The sequence below is a fragment of the Nomascus leucogenys genome, chromosome 4 (assembly GCF_006542625.1).
Source record: "Nomascus leucogenys isolate Asia chromosome 4, Asia_NLE_v1, whole genome shotgun sequence".
NCBI classification, from domain to species: Eukaryota; Metazoa; Chordata; class Mammalia; order Primates; family Hylobatidae; genus Nomascus; species Nomascus leucogenys.
Window position 1 is genome coordinate 99,687,492 of NC_044384.1, and position 20,497 is coordinate 99,707,988.

Here is a 20,497-nt window from a genome sequence, read left to right on the forward strand (position 1 = left end):
GGGGCCTGGCATACAGTAAGGCACTCAGCCAACCCTAAAGAGGGAAGTGAAATGACGCCAAAGGCGTCATGGCCAGCATGGTCCAACCTGCACAAGTGATGAGTGGGGCAGGCTTGCTCTGGTCCAGCCCCTCTTTGGGGAGCATGCGGACTCCCAGACAGTGCTGCCGCCCCTCTGCTGACACTCTGTCCAAAGCCAGAGGAGGAAGGCAGCTTTTCCCAGCCTCTCCGGGAGCTATGTCTACAAGACTGGCCCTGGCCCATGAAGCACATGCAGCTCCAGCAGCTGGGGGCCTTTGGCAGGCCAGGCAGCCAGGTCCGCAGGTGAGCCATTGTGCAGGGTGTGTAAGAGAGGCCAGGAGAGCAAGGGCCCAGCTTCAGGAAGGCAGCATGATGACAAGCATGGTCAGAGTGAGCAACTACTGGGCTGCTGAGTTACCTAGGCCATGAGCTTGGTTGTCCTGTGCACTGGGAGGAGAAAGTGGGCTCAGAGAGATGAAGTTGTCATGTCCTGTGATTGCCCTGGGCTGAAGTCCCAGATGACATATCCTATAGTAGTATTGGTTGGACTTGGACAGGCAGAGACCCTCCTGGGATAAGGAGAGTCACCTCCCTGCCTTTGTCCCCTGCCAGCCTGGGAGGCTCTTACAGGTGTGAGGGGAAGGACCCAAGTGGAGTGCCATCATTTGTGGGTGCAGTTTTCTCACCGCTGGAGTGGAGGTGGTTGATGGTCTCCAGTTGTTTATGGACAGTGCCTGGTTCAGACAAGGAAGCTGGTTTTGCTCCAGAACTCCAATATAAATGCCAGGCCACCAGGGTGGGGGGTTCCTGACCCCTTGGTTCTCTTTAGAAATGACCAAAGGCTATGGGACCTGCCATCTAGTTTCCCTCACTGTGTCCCCACCCCCTGCCCACAAACATCAGAGATCAGCCATCCAGAGCCAGGAGAAGCAGACATAAAGGCAAGGGCTGTCCCAATAGCACCAGAGACAAGGGGCCTGACAGAACCCCTGGGTGGAAAGAGCCAGCTGGCATTTGGGCAGTGGCTGAGGCGGCCAAGTGGGGACTGGCCAAGGGGGTCCCTAGAGCAGCCTGGTGGCCCTTCTGTGTTCTGACCCAACCACTGTTTATTTTGCAGACAGTCTCCATCCTGGAGCAGCGGTTAACACTGACAGAAGACAAGCTGAAGCAGTGTCTGGAGAACCAGCAGCTAATAATGCAGAGAGCAACACCGTGATCAGGGGAGCAAGAATCAGGAGCTCGGTTGATTTGCGGGTGGCAGGCCAGGGATTTGTACTGTGGGACTTGGGTAAATAAAGGGGACTGAACTCTGTGGGAATCACATCCATACCGGAGCCCTGGATTTTTGCAGTTCTGCCCTCCACCTTGCTATCTGCACCAGGAGGCTCTCCACCTGGCAGCCAGAGGTCCCCAGTGGGCCGGGCTCACACACAAATGATGCTTCAGACCCAACCGAGAGGACTACATTTTGCTTAATGTAAAGGAGCCACTTGAAAATGTCTGCTCCCTCGGGGTCCTCTGGAGGAGGTGGCCCCACGATGCCTTGATTTTCACTCATCATTTGGACACGCGACTGGCTTTTCCTACCTCTGCCATGGCGTAGCAATTGACTGCACATTGATTGGATGAGCCGGGGGTTTTCTCTAAATCTGACTAAAGGCCCAAAGTGCGCCCATCTGAGTCAGGTTTGTTGGGAACAAGCCCTCTCAAGTGGGTGGTGGCTTTTCAGTGGCCCTGATTTCTGTTCCACATGTGTTCACTGGAGCCAGGTGACTTCCTCCTTGCGTGAGTGAGGGCACAGGAATCTCGAAATTAAACCTGACTTCATTGCACTTGTTGCAGGAGTGGCTTATGCTGGATGACACTTAATCAATCTTCCCATCCCCTGGGCCCAAACAGAATGAGAATGGTGACTTGGGAGGGCCTCCACCAGGATTGCCTCCGAGGCCAGGACACCCCTGTTTGCAGGTGTTCAGGGTGTCGGGGAACAAGGGCAGTCAGAGCCCTTGCATGCACCCACCTCCCTCTGGCTGGCCCCCACTGACTGCTTCTGTTGGGACTCAGAGGCCTCAGGCACCCGAGTTTCCATTTGCTCCTGAAGGCTTCCATAGGGTCCTACCTCTGCCCCTGTGCTGGGGAACCCAGGGCAAGTGTTTTCCCTGTGTCTATGTGTCACCCATGCCTTCTGTCTTCAGCTTCTTGGGGCTCAGCCAGCCAAGGAGGTCTTTATCCTCAAACACACCTGCCCTGCCCTGGGGAATGGGAGGTGATGGTAGATCTTCCCAGGCGCTGTCAGTACCACATGGTCAGTGGGTTCACAGCCTCTGCAGCCTCCAGGTGGAAGCAGAGCCTGCATGCCTCAGAGCCTGGACTGACAAGAGGGCAGCTGTGTTGAGTCCTGATGACGGGACGCTTTCTCTGGCCTACACTGGGTGGGGAGGGAGCTGCCTGTTGCCACCTGTGTGGCCTCAACATTGTGACCTAACCTCTCTGAATCTTGGGTTCTTATTGTGTGAAGCAGTTGTGATACCCTCCTCTGGTGACAAGGTAAGCAATGCACTGTGCTCAGTGCAGAGCAGGTGCTCAAGAGAAGCCCATCACTCCCCATCCCCACCAGTCCCACTGGATCTACAGGGTCTGCTATCAACACCATACTCCCCCTGCACTGTTGATGGGAAGAAGCTGCGGGCTCAGGGTGCTCTGGCGGCTGCTGGGACCTGCCGCACTTTTCCCACGTGGCCCTGCCGATGTGTGGAAGAGCCTGGCAGGCCTGCTGGTCCATGCTGGCAGGTAAGTCTCTTGGCTACCTCAGGAGGCTTTGAAGGAGAGTCTGGGCAACTGCAGGTCAGCCTGCTAAGAGGAGGTACAACTTGTGGGGCCAGTCATGTCGGTTCCCTCCCATGCCAGCCCTCCTGCCACTGGACCAGCACTGGGCTGCCTGTTGTGGCTTCCGGACCTGGACTTGGACTTACCATGGGTGGAGACTGTGATGATTTGAGCAACCAGCCCAGGGCAAGGTCATCTCCAGAGACAGATGACGGCCCTTCGCTGGGGGCAGCAGGACATGCGCAGGGTCTCCAAGGCGTTGTGTGGCAGGTCTTGCTCTCAGGCCAGACCTAGGTTGCCATCACCCCTGTCTTCAGTTTACATCAGGATCGAGTTTGGAATCTCTGTGAAATCCACCTCTGTCTGCTGGAGGACATGTGGAGTTGCGGGAGGTGGTCTTAGGAGTAGTGGTGTGGTATTTGTCCCTGATTGTTGACTGCCATTGGAAGCTCCACTGGTTACTAGATGTAAGGGGTCAGGAGGAAGGACTCGCCCCCACACACTTCTTGTAGTATGATATCGGCGTGTCCTGGGACAGCCTGACGTGGGCTGTCCAGATAGAGACAGGCCAGAGCCAGGGCCAAGCTTGGATAGGCCCATGCTCAAGCCCCACGGACTGTCGGAGGGCTCTGCTAGAGTGGTCTGGGTGTCCACGCCCACACCCCTCCCTTGATGGAGCCACCAGCCAGACCCGGAATTTGTGGGCAGGATGTTCTTCTTGGAATGCTGCTCTTTAAAACAGCACAGGCTGGGGGCGGTGGCTCATGCCTGTAATCCCAGCACTTTGGGAGGCCGAGGCGGGAGGATCACTTGAGGCCAGGAGTTCAAGACCAGCCTGGCCAACATGGAGAAACCCCGTCTCTACTAAAAATACAAAAATTAGCCGGGCAGTGGCTCATGCCTGTAATCCCAGCTACTTGGAAGGCTGAGGCAGGAGAATTGCTTGAACCCAGGAGGCGGAGGTTGCAGTGAGCCAAGATCATGCCACTGCACTCCAGCCTGGGGGACAGAGCAAATCTCCGTCTCAAAAACAAACAACAAAAAGCAGCACAGAGACTGCCTCCACCAAGCCAGGGGGTCAATGTGTATCACCATGCTGAGGGCAGAGCTGGGGGTGGGGTGGGTGCTAAGGCTCTCACCTGGGGCCTGAGTTCTTCTTGAGTTCCTTTTCTTGCTCATGCGAAGCTTGACTCAGGACCTCACTGCTCTGAGTGAGAATCTGGGGGGAGGGAAACGGGGTCCTAGGCAGCTGTGACCGCTGTGGGCACTGTCCCTCTAGCCTCAGTTCTGTACCCCCACCCCCTCCCCGTGGACATGCTGCAGGCCCCCTGAGCTGCACACCACACTGCCTGGGAGTGTAGGGCCCTCACAGGCAGCAAGGAGTGTGGGGCCTGGGTGGGTTTGAGGTGGCTTGGCGAGGTGTGGGGGCCACATGACGGAGCCTTTCTTGCAGAATCTCCCTAAGTGACACTCTGCCAGCCCTACCCGATGGCTCCCTGTAGCTGGGGCTGCTACTGATCCCCCACTCTTGCTGCCAAGCACAAAAGCAGCCCTTCTGGAAATGCAAATGGCTCGGCTCAGCCGTCATCTCTCCTAATTTTGGATTTGGTAACTGAGCTCTCAGAAACCAAATTGCAGGAATCTCTTTTGTGTTAGGAAGATGAAGTTAGTTTAGCGTTTTTGTCAGTAAAGTGCATATCAGCAGCAATTCCCCATCGTTCGCCTCCCCAACCCCTTCATGCCCTAATTTTCCCAATGTGAAATAAAAGAATAGATGTCTGTGATTTAAACTGCAGCCTGCTGCCTACCATTGTCCAGTTTCTGTGGATTCCTGGGATAAACCTGTACTTCCTGCTGGAGAAGCTGAGAGGTGGCCGAGATGACCAAGGCAGGCAGCTTCCAGGTAGAAGCCATCAAGTCCAGCCCCGGCCTGTGGCAAGCCTTTCCGCCTCTCACCCAAGTCACCACACCCTGGGAGCACCTGACAGGCTGTGTCGAGGGGTTGCCACAGGCTTGTGGCCACCTAGTCACCCACTTCAGAGACTCAGGTAGCACATGCCAGTCTGCTGTGGGAACTCGGCCATCCTGCCACCCAGCACAGTCCTTGGCCTTCTGTCCTGTGATTTGATTGCCACAGCATCATGATTTCTCAGTGGTGGGTGGGCGGGGGGGTGCTCTGTGGGGCAAGGGCAGAGTGGTGAGGTCAGGAGGTCCCCAACCCCGGGCCCAGGTCCAAACCCTGGCTCTCTCCGACTAGTTCTGTGACCTTTATGGGCCTCTGTACAATAGTGCTTGTGTCATTGGGCACTCACTACAGTGGTTGGTGCAAGAAAGTGTGGTTAGTGTATGACCATTGATGTTATCCCACCACTGGCCTGGCGGGTCAGGCCCCTTCCCTGGAACTTGGCCCCATGTGCCAGTGGGGATGGGGGGGCTTGTGGTCCTAGGGTCCCTCTGGCTTTGTAATGTTAGGTAGCTAGAGTTCTCATCTCCTGATCCCATGGCCCCTGCCATGGGTGTCCTCGGTGGTGAGAAGGGATTGGGCCCCTCCCCACCCGAGAAAGCAAGCACTCTAAGGCTATCTCTTCTGCTGTCACTAAGGCCACCTCTGGGGAGAGCACAGGCTTGAGGGTGGGTGTTTGTGATTGCCCCGAATCCCAGAAGTCCAGCCCACTGAATAAGCGAGGGCATGGTGAGTCACACTGGTCCTGTCAACCCAGTGCCCTGTCATTAACCTCATTTCCGAAATGATTTGCTTGAGATGGGCCCCTGATGGCTCCAAATTTAATTGGTGTGTGGTCATTTAAGGGGTAGCAGAATCTCCCTAGAGAACCCTTGGGGGTTCTCTCCTTACCACCCCTGCTCTGCCCGCCCAGGCTGCTGAGGAAACCACATGTGCTAAGGCAGCGCTGGCAGGCCAGGCGGTCCTGGTTCCCTGGGGCATGGCTCCACTTTCTGTGAGCATTGCCGTCCTGGAACAGGGCCTCTTCCTGCTGCCTGGTAGGCTCAGCCTGCCCCAGCCAGGCCGCCCTGGCACCCTGGGTTCCCTCGCTCGGCCACTGTGGGGAGTGCCTCCCTAGAAGATTCACCCTGCCTCCGTGACCCATGGGGCCCCCACGGCCATGCTCAAGACGAGGCTGAAGCCAGCCCATAGAGCCTGCAGGAAAGTCATTAGGAAGTGTATCCTGTGCCAACCCCTCCTCCTGCCAGGAGCTACCCGTGTGGAAACACTCTCCCAAGAACCTATTTATAGAGCAAGGCCAGTAGTTGTTTTCACTTTAGGTGAGGCCATCTAGAGCCCTGTCCGCCTGGAGTGCTGCTTGTGGCAGACACTTCTGCCCCTGCCCGCTCTCTCCTGCCACCCATGAGAAATCGGAACGCTGGTACAAGGAACACTGGCAGGAGAGGAAGTGATGTCTTCCTACGGCTTCCTTTTCTCAGCCCTAAGCTTCTCTTTTAGGCACCAGCGTGTGTTCCTGAAAGTGGGACTTTGGCATCTTTTTGTGGGTACCCAGTGGGCAGAGGCCTGGCCTGCAGAAGCCAAGGCCCATGCTGAGCAGTGTCACTCAGCCACACATACTGACGCCAGCCCTTGTCCATCTCCATGCTTCCCAGCTTGGCATCTGGACTCAACTTTGAAGTCAGGACTGACTTCAGAGCCATGAGCGGCCGGAGCACCTGGGCCCACATTTATCCAGCCCATGTTGTCGTCTTGGTCTCCAGCCTGGCTGACGCCATATGTGCTCTGCAGATGCCCTACCCACCTGGTATCTTCTTCCAGACCTCCGCCCTCCCTGGCTAGGCTTGGGCAGGGTCCTTGCCTTGACCTGGAAGGTCTCTCTAGAACCATCCAGCTCCCTCAGAAGTTCCCATGGTGCCCACGCCACCTCTGCACTGGACCCCTCAAACTCTGACTCCAGCCACAGCCACCCCAAAGGCATGTCCTCGTGCCCAAGGTTGGAATGGGAGTGCTGGCCATGCTCTCTAGGGCCATCACATCCCCCCTGTCCACCCCAGCTCAGGTCCCAGAACCTTCCTCCTAAGACAACTTGCTCCTGGATTTGTTCCTCAGAAGCCTCTGAAACTTGAAGCAAGAGAAGCAACGTAATTAGTGCTCCCTGGCCCTCCAGGCAGCAGCACTCATGCACCTGCTAACTGGAAACAGAAGGTACTTTCTGTCGCAGAGGCCAGCAATGGCCCATATCTAGGCTGCTGCCCTGAGCCGCCTTGGCTGAAACCGTGAAGCTGACCTGTGCTCCCGGGGCTGCCCCTGCTTCTTGGGGTTGGGTCCCGCTCCCCAGGTAATTACAGTGTGTCCAGGAATAGGGCCACTGTGAAGCCCCACCGTGGCCCTTTGAGAGGTATCCCGAAATCTCCTGTTGGGGATAAATGCCTCTGGTTTAGGGGAGTCTTAGTTCCGTGGTCCCCTCTGGTGGGGAATGGAAGCCTCAGGCTGGGGCGGGTCAGGTGAGCATACCTCCAGCCGCCCCACCTTCAGGCCTCCCCACCTCTTAGGCCATCTGGAGTGAGACCCTCAAGGAGCCAAGACCTGCTGAGATGTTGCCTGCTCACTTCCTACCTGGTCTCCCACTTCTGCCCCCAGCCCACCCCATCTGTTCTCAACACAGCCAGAGTCTGCTGAGATGCAAGAGTAAAAAGTAAGAACACTTGTAAAAGAGCTCATGCCATCACTGCCCAACCTCCCAAGCAGTTCCCAGCCTCCTCCAAGTACAGGCCACAGGAGTGCTCCCCACAGCTGAGGCCTGCTCGGTTTTGCCCACCTCTACCCACTGTCTCTTCCCCCGCTCCCCTCGTTCTCCTCCAGCCACACCTGCCTTCTCACTGTTCCTTGGACACACCAGGCACATTCCAGCCCCAGGGCCTTTGCACCTGCTGTTCCTGCTGCTGGGAATACTCTGACTTCACCTCTCTGTGCCTCGGCCTCCTCATCCATAACATGGGGTAAGAGCAAAAGTGACCCCATAAGACTGCTGGGAAGACTTGCCGAGACAATTCACACAAAGCGCTAAGAGCTGGCACTGTCCCTGCTGGACTGCAATCGGTGGCCCAGGGAGATGGGTGGGAATGGGAGCTGATTACCAGCTGGCTACAAGGCCCACTCCAGGCTCAGCCTCAGCTGCTCGGCTGGGCCAACCTGGGGCTCAACCAGTGCTCCTGGGAGTGGGAGCCATTGTGCCCTGTAAGGCCCTTGGACTTTGCTCAGTAACTGCCATGGGTCTTGCTCACTGGACACCCCACCCCACGTGCCCACGTGACTCCTGCACAGCCTTTTCCTATTGAGGCTTCCAACCACCAGGCCAAGCCAGGTGCCTCACCCAGCCCTACAGGACAGGGTGCGAGAGTGGGGCCGCCTCTCTGCCGGTTGCTGGCTGAGAGAGGCAGAGGTGGTGTCAGGGCTGGAGGGATCAGTGGCCTCGAGGCACCATGGCCTCTCGGGTAGGGTGCAGGTGGCTGGGCTGGATTCAAATGTGCATCTCACTGTTGGCTGGCCGATGAGATGTGGGGTGGCTTTCTCATGCCCCCACAGACCCTCCCACCCACCTGGTTCTATCCTGCCCCAGCTAGTGGCTCTGAACCCCAGCCAAGCAGAGCAAGGGATTTGGGCTTTTTCTGTCTGAAGGAGAGGAGTAGGCCTCTAAGGGGCCTCTCCCACCACTCCCGCAGCAGACCACTGGCCTGGGGGCCTCCTGCAGGGGCCTGTGTGCCTGGCAGCCAACCTTGCTGGGGATGAGCACCAGAACGCCTGGGGATAACGTCTTCTCCTCCCACCTCCTGCTCCCCTCCTCCCTCTCCCTTCCTCCTCCCTTTCTTCCTCCTCCTCCACAAACACATGTTTCCAATTCCCTCTCAGGCCCCCTCTCCCTTCCCCAGCCCCTTCCCATTTCCTCTCTGAGGCATCCACTAGCATGCGGAACTCATTAGGAGACCCTCAGGGCTCGTAACCCAACTCTGGCCCGGGCTTGGGGAGGGGGCCCTGTCCGCAGCCCCCATGCTGAGCCACAGAGGCTTCCCCACGTCTGGCCCCTGTCTGGCCCTGTGCAGTCACAGGCTGGAAAGCACAAGGAGCCAGCCGGTGCCAGTGGAGGAAGCATGGCCTGGCGGCCAGCTCATCTCACTCCTCTCCTCTCCAGCCGCATCCTGGCGCCTGGTGAGACATCTTAGCCCCAGCAGCTGGGCCAGGGTGGTTTCTGATCCCACCGGGGCAGCTGGACCTGTGTGTGAAAAGCAGATCCCAGGGCCACTTGAGCAGGCCCAAGGGTATGGAGTTCTGAGTGACGAACTCGATGGCCCTCAGCTTCCCATCCGAAAAACGGGAAGGGAAGTCCAGGGAAGAGAATATGGTACGTAGAACAGCCACCAGGCAACAGAGTTCCACATCCTCCCTAGAGGACACAGCGAAGGCCCGGTTCCATGGGCTGTTAGCGGAGGTTATGCAAAACAAACTGGTGCTATGGTCACCAGGATTTGGGAAATGCCAGGATGAACAAAGTAAAGACAACTACTTCCCTGAAGGATTGTCAGAGCCTTTAATACACTCCCATGCAGTGCAGCCACTGGGCCATAGAGTTCACAGTGTTTCCAGACATTTGACCACATGGTCCTTTTTATTGCAGCATACCTGGCAGGCCTGAGATTCTACAGAACCCACTTTAGAAAATGGTACAGAAAGAACAGTGAGGAGGCAGTAAGGATGGGTCAAAACCCCACAACAGGGAAAGCTCCCTGAGGGTCCCATCAGGAATTGTTACCTGCTGGGTCTGAGCAAAGGGTAGGAATTGATGGAGGTGACAGCAAAGGATGGCTGACCAGAAGCCAGCGGGGGCTGGTGGGACCTCACTTGAGCCAGCTGGGTCCTGGTGACCCAGAGTTTCTCCCTACGCTGATGTTTCTTCCCCGTGGGAGAACAGGCAGGCGAGTGGGCCGGCGTGGGTGCAAAGGCTGGCAGGCAGGGCCTTCCCCAGGAGATGGGACCTGCACGGGCAGGCCCAGGGTGTTGGGAGTGTCCACGCTACTCTCCGACTGCGACATCAGCCTTGGGATGGGCAGCCCCTGGCTCTAGGCTCAGACGAGCTCCTTTGTCCCCATTTCCCTATGGGGGCCAGCTTCTCTGCTCAGAGCCCCCTCTGCCCACACTGCCTGGCACAGCTGCTCACAGGCCCCCTCTCATCCCTTTGCTCCAGGGGGCTTCCCACACGGAATCCTTGACTACCCCTAGGTCCTCTCTCTACTTTCTGGGCACAAAGAGGTTGAGCAGAAGGCAGGACCAGGCCCTTAACATAGCTCATCTGCTGCCTTGCAACACTCTTGCCTGGTAGACTGAAGCCCCATTTGATAGACCAGCGGTCCTCAACCTTTTTGGCACCGGGGACCAGTTTCGTGGAAGACAATTTTTCCATGGACTTGGGCTGGAGGCATGGTTTCGGGATGAAACTGTTCCACCTCAGATCATAGGCATTAGATTCTCATATGGCGCGTGCAACCTAGATCCCTCTCATGCACTGTCCACAATAGGGTTCGCGCTGCTATGAGAATCTAATGCCGACGCTGACCTGATAGGAGGTGGAGCTCAGGCGGTTCTCCACAGCCCGGGATCTGGGGACTCCTTATAGAGGAAGAAACTGAGGCTTGGAGAGGGGAGGCCAGTGGTGGTCAAGATTGGAGCTCCCCTATCTCCACCCCAACCCAATCTTATCCCTGCTCTGTCCCAACACACATGGCACACTCACACCTTGGTCACCTGAGGGCCACATAGGGCTGTCCTGCTATGCCTGGCAAAGGGCCTGCCAGGTGGTCAGCACTTGACCTTCTCTGGCACGGGTGGGTCAGGCCAAGGCCACTCCTGCTGCCCAAAGTGCATAGGGGTAGTCGAGGGCCCATACCCAGCCACTTAGGACAAAGAGGCCTTTCCTTTTCCTCTGATGGGCCCAATGTGGAACTTCCCTGGCTGCCCCATACTCCCTGGGAATCAGGGGAGGCAGAAGGTACTGCCCTGCTTTATAGATGGAGAGATTAAGGCCCAGGGGCTGGGGCACTGCAGAGGCCCCCCAAGTGTATAGCAGGCAGCAGAGCTGTGTTTCCCCAGCTCCGTGGGCTCCAGCTCCTCGGGCCTTTTAGTTGTTCCTGGGAGCTCCAAGTCTGGGTAGTGCCCATGGCCTAGGGAATCCAGCTACCCCTCAAACTGAGTTCTTGGGCGGGGCCTTGGGGCTGTGGGCTGGCTGATGCTTCAGGGTCTCTGGGGAGGGCTCCAGTTCCAGCCAAATGCCTCCCAACACTCTTCAGCCCACCAGCCCTGGGCTCTCAGCTGCTCCTAGGGCTCAGGCTAGAGGGTTGTCCTGTTGGAGATGGGTATCAGGGCAGTGCTGTCCTCTGCTGGGAGACTACATAAGCCACAGGGAGGGGCAGGGAGGTGGGCAGGGTCCCAGGCAGAGTAGGCCCTCGTCCATCCTGTCCCCACCTTGGAGAGCCCACTAGGAGCCCTGAGAGAGCCATTGAACTCCTCCCTCCTCGAGGGCCTGATCTTTTCAGGAAGGGAGTCATCCAAGTCTTGAAGCATGTGCCCCTGTGGCCGGAGTCAGGCTGGGCGGGGCCAGGGCAGGAAGGGGAGTCCCTGGACTATTTCCTGCTGTTGCCTACCTGGGAACAGCCTGCACCCAGGTCCCGGCAGGCAGCTGGCCAGCTGAACCACGTGGAATGGTGCTGGGCTATGAGGCCTCAAGCCAGCAACCCCGCACCTGGGCCAGGCCAGCTGGCTCCCAAGCCATTTCCCAGCTTCGTCATGGTCACCTTCACTGTCACCATCAATGCCTCATAGGAAGGATTCCTGAAAAACGGGGCCGCGTGGGCAGGCAGGGAGGGGACCAGACAGGCCCAGGCAGCAGGCAGATGCTAATGAGGCAATTAAGCCCCTGGCACATCCGCCCACGAGGTGCCATGAGAACTCCTGGCCTCTTTTGCCCTCCCCGCCTCAAAGGTTGGACTGTCTTCACTGTCAGGAACCTCCCACTGCCAGCTCTCCCAATCAAAAAACCATAGGCTGGTTTGGCAAGGACAGAACCAGGGCAACCCCAGCCCCATCACTACTTCTTGCCATTGCTCTGGCTGAGCAAATGCCTGCCCGAGATGTCCTCTCCCCCTCCCCATCCCCTGCTAAAACCACCTGGGCTCCAGGCCCTTCCTGGCAGAGGTGGCCTTCAAAAGATCAGAAACTTTGAGCAGGGGGCCAAGGGTGCCATGGTGGCCAGGTGGGCATGCAGCTAAGGATTCCTGCTCCTGCAAAGCCCTGGCTCCCATCCCTCAGGCTCCCAGGCGGGCTCATGGCGTGCAGCCCACAAGCCCTGGAGTGTAAGGCAGGGCGAGAGATCATCCCAGGGCAGAGATGCTGAGGATCGTGGGGAAGGGGATGCAAGAGGCGAAGGTGTAGCCCTCACCTGTGGCTTTGGAGCAGGGAACCCAGTCCACCTGGGCTTATCTGAGTCCTTTCCCCTTCTCCTCTGCCTGCCTCTGAGGCCCGAGGACATCAGATGCAGCACACCTGATTTCCCTGGGCTGTTGAGTGTCTTCTCCTGGCTCTCTAGGGATGACCTCAGTGTCAGCAGATGGGGTGCCCAGGTGAGTCAGAGCCCCTGACCCAGCCCAGCCCCTCCTCCAGGCTTGAAGGGGGGTGGTGGTGTGGTATAGGACTAAAACCCAGGCTTAAGACCCCAGGGACCCTCAGGTCCATGAAAAGGTGGGAGTTTGGGCTCATTCTGTGGAGGACGGAGGAGCTGTAGCTGGGTGGGGGAGATCAAGGGCTATGGTCCAAGGCCAAGATGAGGCCTGCCAGGCAAGGTGCCAGCAGGTCCATCCCTTCATGGCAGGGAGCCCTCTGGCTCCAGAGACTCTCACTGAGTGACTCTGGGCAGGTCATACAGAACAGGCCAAGGCCCAAGGAGGGAATGGAAGTAAGAGGCTTCTGGGATCATCGAGTGTGGCAACGGAGGGCCAAAGATGCTTTGTTTTGTTTGTGGGTTTTGTTTGCCTTGGTTTTTTGAGACAGCTTCTCGCTTTGTCGCCCAGGCTGGAGTGCAGTGGCATGATCATGGCTCACTGCAGCCTTTGCCCCTCAGGCTCAGGAGATCCTTCCACCCAGTGTCCTGAGGAGCTGGGACTACAGACATGAGCACCACCATACCCAGCTATTTTTTTTTTTTTTTTTGTAGAGATGGGGTTTTGCCATGTTGCCCAGGCTGGTCTCGAACTCCTGAGTTCAAGTGATCCACCCACCTCAGCCTCCCAAAGTGCTGAGATTACAGGTGTGAGCCACCATGCCTGGCCCCAAACATGTTTAAATCACAGGACCATGTGCTCATGGCTGACAACACAGAAGAGTCTAGAAGTAGGCCAGGGTTCCAATCCTGGCTCTGCCACTTCCCAGGTGCCCACTGTGGCCCTTAGAGGATGAGTGGGTTTCGGGGACAGAATAAGAAGGTAGTCAAAGGTGAGAGCTGGGAGAAGAGCGTTTCAGCAGGGGGATCAATGAGGGCAGAGGCCCTGCAGAGGGAGCCTAGGCTGGGGAAGTTCAGTTGAGAGAGTGAAAGCAGCTGGAGAATCCAGGATGAGGAGAAGAGGGAGAGGAGGGGTCACAGAGCAGAGTGTAGACTCTATACAGAGTGTAGACTCTATGCCAGGGACAGTGGGAGGCTGTGGAGGAGGAGAGGCTGCCTCCACCTTCTCAAAAGATCCCTCTGGCTGCTGTGTGGGGAATGACTGTCGGGATGGAGGCAGAGGCCCGGGGAGGAGGCGCAGCAGGTGGTCTAGGGGAGAAGGGGGAGAATCTGGGCTGTGTAGTGGTGGCCAGATGGCTTCTGAAATTGAGTACTGGGATGGATTAGCCATCTCTGTCATGGAAGTGGAAAAGGCATTTGGTAGCACGAATGCTCTGTGGAAGACAGAGCCCTTCTCTTTATGGGCATGCACAGCTGCCTGTCCTCCCAGTCTGTCTCCCACCCTGCTAGCGCTGGGCCTCCCCAGAGACGGGAAAGAGCTGGCAGAGCAGGGCTCCCTGTGGACTGTACTTGAGCCTGGAGGAGACTGGAGCCACAGTCAGAGCCAGCTGGGAACCCCTGGGCGGGGGAAAGGAGCTCTAGGTTTTTAGTCTGGGGCCCAGCCCCCTGCCACTGCTTGATTTGTGGCCATGGGCCTCAGTTTCTCCATTTGTAAAATGGGTTGGCAGTGCTCCCAGGGCTGATGCAAAGCCTGGATTCGAGGCCAGAAGGGAAGATGTTTTGAGACAGTTGGGAGTGTGCAAGCCCATTAAGCCCAAGACAGCCTGTGTGGGAACTCATCACTGGGAGCCTGAGGCGGGCATCCACCCTCCCTGCAGACCGTCCTTCCCAATTGCCCGTGTTTATGTGTTTCCTTCCCATCACCTGGGCCACCGTGACTCACCCCAGGCCTGGTGGGTGAGTGAGTAACTGGCTGAGGCTGGAGCCAGGCCCTTGGGCAAGACACTTCCCTTCCTGGGCCTCAGCTTTCCTATCTATAGAACGGCCAGACAGGTCCTGCTCTGCTCACCCCACTGGGGAATCTGGGGTGAATACAGGGCTGAGGATGTGAAAGCAAGAGGCTGCAATGGAGTGGGGACAAAGCAGGGTGTGGTCTTTCTGCGGGAACAGAAACCAGGCCCTCTTGACATCAGTCCCAACTTGGCTCCAAGCAGAGTTTTAAATGCTCACTTGCCTAGGCTGACCAGCCCAGCAGATCCCCATTGCTCTGAGGGGCGCCCCATGCCTGGGAGAGCTTGGAATGGAGGGCAGGGTGGGGCCCAGGACCTTGGTGACCTCATAGGAGATGGGACTTCAATGATGAAAGGAAGGCTAACCTAGGGGAAGAAGCCACAGAGGTGAAGCCCCACCCTAGACCCTGCAGGCTGAGGTGCCCTTAAGTGGGTAGAGGGTAGAAAATGCTGGACTTGGCCCAGTGTGGTGGCTCACACCTGTAATCGCAGCATTCTGGGAGGCTGAGGCAGGAGGATCACTTAAGCCCAGGAGTTCGAGGCTGCTGTGAGCTGTGGCCAAACCACTGCACTCCAGCCTAGGTGACAGAGCAAGATACTGTCTCAAAAAAACTAACAATAAAAATAAAACAAAATGAAGTAAAATGCTGGGCCCCACAGGAAAGGATTAGGAGAAGGTGCAGACTGTTGCAATGAGGCAGGGAAGGCCTTCTGAAGCTGTGGCCCCTCAGAAGCTGGAGATGATTTCAGAGGGTGGGGGCATGGAATGAAGACACATGTGGAGGCAGGGGCACTGTATCTGGCACACAGTGTAGGGAGCAAGCAGGAGGAAGTCAGGGTGAGCTGAGCTGGCAGTGGGGACAGGGAGGGCATAGCTGGTCTGGCTATGAACTAAAACCTAAGCAAATAGGTTTTAGCTTTCTTGCCTATGACAATCGGCTGGTCATGCCTGCTTGGAAGGGTTTTGAGACCAGGGCATGGCTCAGCAAGAAAATGTGCTGTGGTTGACTAGTAATGTCTGCCAGGGACAAAGCATGGAAGAGCAGTAGATGTGTGTCCTCTGTTTTCCATCCTTGGGCTGGCCCCTTGGGCTGTGATTGGAAAGGTACACCCTCAAGTGAGTGACCCCAGGGACTCCATGTGGAGAGGCTGGCCAAGGGCTTGCTCTGTCACTGCTGGGTGGGGAGCTCTGAGAGAGAAGAATTATGTTGGTCTGTGCCATCTGAGTCCCCCCTTCGCTGTCCTGCACACTCCCTGGTATGGGGCAGGTGCTGAGAAAATGTCTGAGAATGAACAGGGAGGCTTCCCTCTTGGCCAGGCTCTCTCCTCCCCCTTCCCTTTGCCTTCTCCAAGCAGCCTTGGGGATTCCCCACAGATCTCCCAGGCCCTTGCTTCCGTCTTGCCATGTCTTGTGCTCTAATCATCCTGGGTGTGACCCACTTTTCTGCCAGGGCTACTTGCTCCCCCAGGCCCTGCACTCTCACCAGGTCTGCCCTGCACACCTGGGCAGGAGAGGGCGCAGATAAATGGGCACGTGGCTCCCCCACCCCAGAGCTGTCCCAGCTTTCCCACACTACACTGCCATTACCCAGGGCCTGGCAGGCCCCTGCTGGAAAGGCAGGGGTGGACTCCGGTTCCATCCAGAACCTGTTGCTATGGAGATACCAGCAACAGCCAATAGGACAATGTGAGCCTAGGTGACTAGAGGGCTGAGGGGAGAGGACCGTGGATCCCACCAGCCTGGTAACCGCCCCTCTGGAGGACATGTCTGTGGGTATTCCCCTAATAGGAGTGGCGAGCACCCAGACGTGGGTCTGGAAGCGTGTGTGTCTACATACAACAGAGTGTGTGTGCACATGTATTGTGTATTTCTGCACAGATGTATAGGTCCGTATCTGTGTATTTCTGTACATACACTTATGTGCCCATGGGCATATGTGGTTATATGGGTAGGACTATGTGTGTTGGTGCCTGTGTTGTATGTATCCTTACATGTATATGTGTATGTGTGCAGCCAGGAGTTCTGTACAGGGCAGAAGAGTTGCCAGCCCTTCACGGTCCTCTCCTGGCCTGGCTTAGATGCTGCTGTCTGAACACCGGCCCAGGCAGGCACCCCACCAAGGGTTGGGGAAGAAGCTGTCCCAAAGTTCAAGGGCAAGCAGAGCAAGTCTATGTCTCAGCAGGCCTCCATCGGAGCACCTCTCCAGCCTGGTGGAGCTGGTCTGGGCAGAGGCTGGCTTACTCTCCAGCAACAGGCACCACAGACTGCTCAGCCCTTGCTCATCCCTTACAGTGGGATGTGAGACAGACCCATAGTAGAAAGCCGCCTCCTTAGCTTAGATTTGTGCCAGCCTCCTTAGGACCAGGAGGGCAGGGAGCTGACCCTCCCCTCGCCTCAGCCTGTCCATTAGAAGCATGGTGGCCCGTTTGCAAGAAATCCATGGGCACTAGTGGGAAAAGGTAAATCTGTTTCTTAGGCACTTGAACTGTTCTGATGATACAGCTCCTTGGTCAACCAGCCATATGAATGTGTGTGTTGGGGGGAAGGGGGTACACACTAGCTCACATCTGCTCTTAGGGACCCTCAGCTCCCCCCAGAGGAATAGCAAAGGGCCATGAAACATTCCCACCATGGCGAGGCCTTGTGCTGCCAGGAAGGCCCCTTCTTTGTGTGGTTCTGAGGTTGGATGTGTGCAGACAGGGAAGGCAGCTCCAGACGTGCCTTGTGGGTTCAGGCCTGGCAGTTGGCTGAATGCGATGAGAAGGGATGGCAGGAGGAGCAGCAGGCTTGAGGGAGGGCAGACTTGCCCCTGGGGATTCTGGGTGACAAGTGTGGTGTGGTGGTGGATGGTGTTGGGTGGTGGACAGTGACGGTGATAGGGTGCAGAGCAAAGATGGGGTGAGGAGGGGATGGGGTCCTTGGAGCACGCATCAGGGAAGCTAATCTGGGCCTGGATGATGAGAGGAGGCCTCTGTGCTCAGAGACTCTGAGCTGGGATCAGAAGGCAGGCAAAGGCTGAGGATGAAAACTGTCCAGGCAGGGGAAATACCTGCGCAAAGGCCTGAGGCTGTGTGGGAAGGAGGGACAGCTCTCAGAGAGTTCAAGCATGTCCCACCTGCACTTCCCCTCTCCCTCCTGAAACCAGCTCATCCCCAGGGACAGACCTTTTCCGGCAGCCTCTTTCCCACTCCCCAACCCTGCCCCTCAGGGAGACCCTAGTGAGCTGGACACCTCTCCTGGGAGCTGCAGGTGAGGGAAGGCCTGAACCCTAAAGGCAAGAAAGACCACATTTCTAAAGAGGAAGAATGATTCCAAGGCCTTGGAATCACCCAGGGCACCAGGTTCCTGCCAAGAAAGACCCTCTCCCTTGAGAGAAGCCTACAGCTGCCAGGCAAGGCCCCGGACAGGGACAGCTCTGGTCTCTTGCCATATGACCACAGGCGAGTTCCTGCACTGCTCTGGGCCTTGTAAGTCCGGGATTGAGGGTTCTTCCCCACAGTGAGAACCAAGACTTAGGGCCTTTCCTCCAACCTCCTCCAACCTGCCCAGTGGGGGCCCAGGGTCCTGCTGGCACCTCAGGGGCTGGTTAATTTTCCTGCCAACCCTTTGCTTCCACCATCACCCCCCCCCCACACGCTCCCCCTTCTCCTGCACTCATCCAAATCTGCCTCTCTTTACCTCCCTGTTGGAGGACGCCCTCTCCTCCTGCTGCGGGAGCTTTTCACACATTCTCACAGATCTCTCCTCCAGGGTGTATGCCCCACTAGAGGAGTCTAAAGGGAGAGAGACAGGAGTCATTGCAGGCTAATGTGAGGGATGGCGGGACCCCTTTCCTCTCTCTAAGGTAGTTCTTCCTCATGCGTGGGTAGTGGGGGCTGGGGAGGCTCAGAGAAGGCTCCCATTTGAGTTGTTCCCTTGCTAGTGAGAGCAATGGCCCATTCCTCACCAGGCACTCAGAAGCGAGTATGCTTCAGCACCGTGGGACACGCGCCCAGTCTCACTTGAGGACGGCATGAGCCTCTTGTTGATGTGACTCTGGCCTGCCCCTCAGGGATGTCACCCTGACTTATTGGACACCTTCTTGAGCTACCATGGACCCGTCTGGGGAGGGAACACCAAGACCAGTCTCTTCCCTAGAGAAAGGGGGGTCTGTGTTCATCCTGTGGTAGGCCTGGGGGAGCACCCAGACCGGCATCCAGCCCCATGTTGGAGCAGAGGGGAGAGGTAGCCAGGCCTGAGTGGAGGATGGAGGCTCCACTGTTGTCACTCCGGCTCCAGGCAGGCTAGTACTCAGGAGGCCCTCAGCAAGGCTTGCTGAGTGAATGGTGCACTGCTCAGCAGCTCACCCTCCCCTGGGAGTTTCTTTTGAGTGCTGCCTCCATCCCTGACAAGCAGCATCCAGCCTGACAGCCGAGAGGCCTGGCCTCAGACCATGTCCTCCCAGCTGGATGGATTCATAGACGGCTTGGGCTCTGTCCACACTAGCACTCTCCTACACTGGGGGAACCGAGGCCCATAGGGAAGAACCATACTAAGGTCACACGACACACCTGCAAGTGGCAGGACAGAATCTGGGTCTTGGCCTCTCGGGCCCTGGAAGCTCTTTCCACGGGCCCAGGACCCCCAGGACAACCTTGGGTGGAGAGTTGCTTCTCCTTTCACACTCTGAGAGTGTGACTGTGGGAGAGACCCCTGCTCCTTTGGGACACAGCCCTGTGGCCCAGGATGAAACCCTTCAGAAAGACTATCGCTCGCTTGAAAGACGGGCGGGGACTGCTCCTGAGTCACCACTTTTCGTGCCTTCTGGTCAGAGGTTAGCGGAAAGCTCAAATCCTCGGGGTTCCAGAGGCCGTCCCTCAAGCATCACCGCTCCCCCAGTCAGGGATGGGGGCAAGGTGTCTCAGAGCCGACCAGCCTCGGGCGGAGTCGGGGGGTTAAGCCCCAAGGAGGGGCACCCCGCCAGGCAAAAGAATGGACCAGATAGACGGCAGGATCCAGCCTTGAGCTGCTACCCAGGCTCCGTAGGGAAAGCACTGCAGGTCCTGCGCAAGCGCGCCGCCTGCGTCTAGCCGCTTTGTTCTAGCGCTACCTGCGGGTCCATTCACCTCCGCTGCCCCGCCTGCCTGCAAATCGACACACAGGCTGGCGGAGGCCCCGCCCACTTCCCCGAGCTGGGTGGAAACCGCGGCGGGCCCCGCCTCCCTCCGCCACCGCCTCTTTCGGCCAGGATTGGCCATCTGCATGGCAGGCGCCCGCCTACCGCGGAAGTTGATTGGTCTGTTCAGAGGGAGGCAGGGGAAGGAAAGCTGATTATAAAGGAGCATTCCCCTCCCACCGGCCCCGTGGAAAAAGTCACGTGGCGCTTCACTGGGCGCCTGTCACCACCCCGCTTGTAAAGCTTTCTTAAGGGGCTGGCGTTCCCTTCCCAGAGCTGGTCTTTTCCAGGATTTCTCCACCCCTGCCCACGGAAGGTGGCACGGCCCTGAGTCTTCCTACCCTGCCAGTTGCCCAGGTTCTGATTTCCCATCAGGCCTGCTGGCGTGAGACGTTCCGCCTCAGGTCTGGAGCCTGTGACCGTCAGGGGAATGATGAGGTCCCCTGAAACGGTGACCGCCTAGCACAGTGCCTGGCACGTAGTAGGCGTTCAATTCCCATTTGTTGAATGAACTGGATGACAGAAAAAATGAATGGGATGACAGGCGGAAGGAGGAGAGGTTGCTCAGCTTGACCACCCCCCCACCACGCCCCGTCCCAGGAAAACTATGCTCTTGTGAATGTGGGGTGGGGGTGCCAGGCATAGGACGCCCCCAGGTCCTCTCTTCCCGTAGTGTCCAGAAGAGTTTGGGAACACACGCAGAGTGAACCCGTGAGGGCGTCTGGGCCGGGGCCCCTAGGCGGATGGTAGTCAGCTCCGGGCTAGTCCAGGGGGCGACGGTGCGGAGGCAGTGGGGGAGGGCCCCGCCGCTGGTCTCCCGGGCTCGGGTCGCGAGCGCGCCCGCGTACCCCCTGGGGAGGGGCGGTGGAGGCGCTGCGCCTTTAAGCCCGGGGGCCGGCCCCCGCGGCCCCGCCTCCCGGAGAACGCCTCGGCGCGCGGCCGCCGGAGCCGCTGTTTAATTGGGGCTGTCAGGCCGCGGT

General features: G+C 57.8%; 1 protein-coding gene across 3 annotated transcripts in view; it reads left to right on the forward strand.

Annotated features, from left to right (window-relative positions):
* Nucleotides 1-1,852, forward strand: part of POC1A (POC1 centriolar protein A) — an 80,364-nt gene extending 78,512 nt beyond the window's left edge. For 2 of the 3 annotated variants that reach the window (XM_003257152.3, XM_003257150.2), the window contains exon 11: nt 1,138-1,343. In XM_003257152.3, coding sequence (XP_003257200.1) covers nt 1,138-1,236 — 99 coding nt within the window. In that variant the 3' untranslated portion in view covers nt 1,237-1,343. Of the gene's footprint in view, nt 1-1,137 lie in introns of all 3 variants that reach the window. The other variant, XM_003257151.2, reaches the window with a different exon arrangement.
* The last annotated feature ends 18,645 nt before the right edge of the window (nt 1,853-20,497 follow it).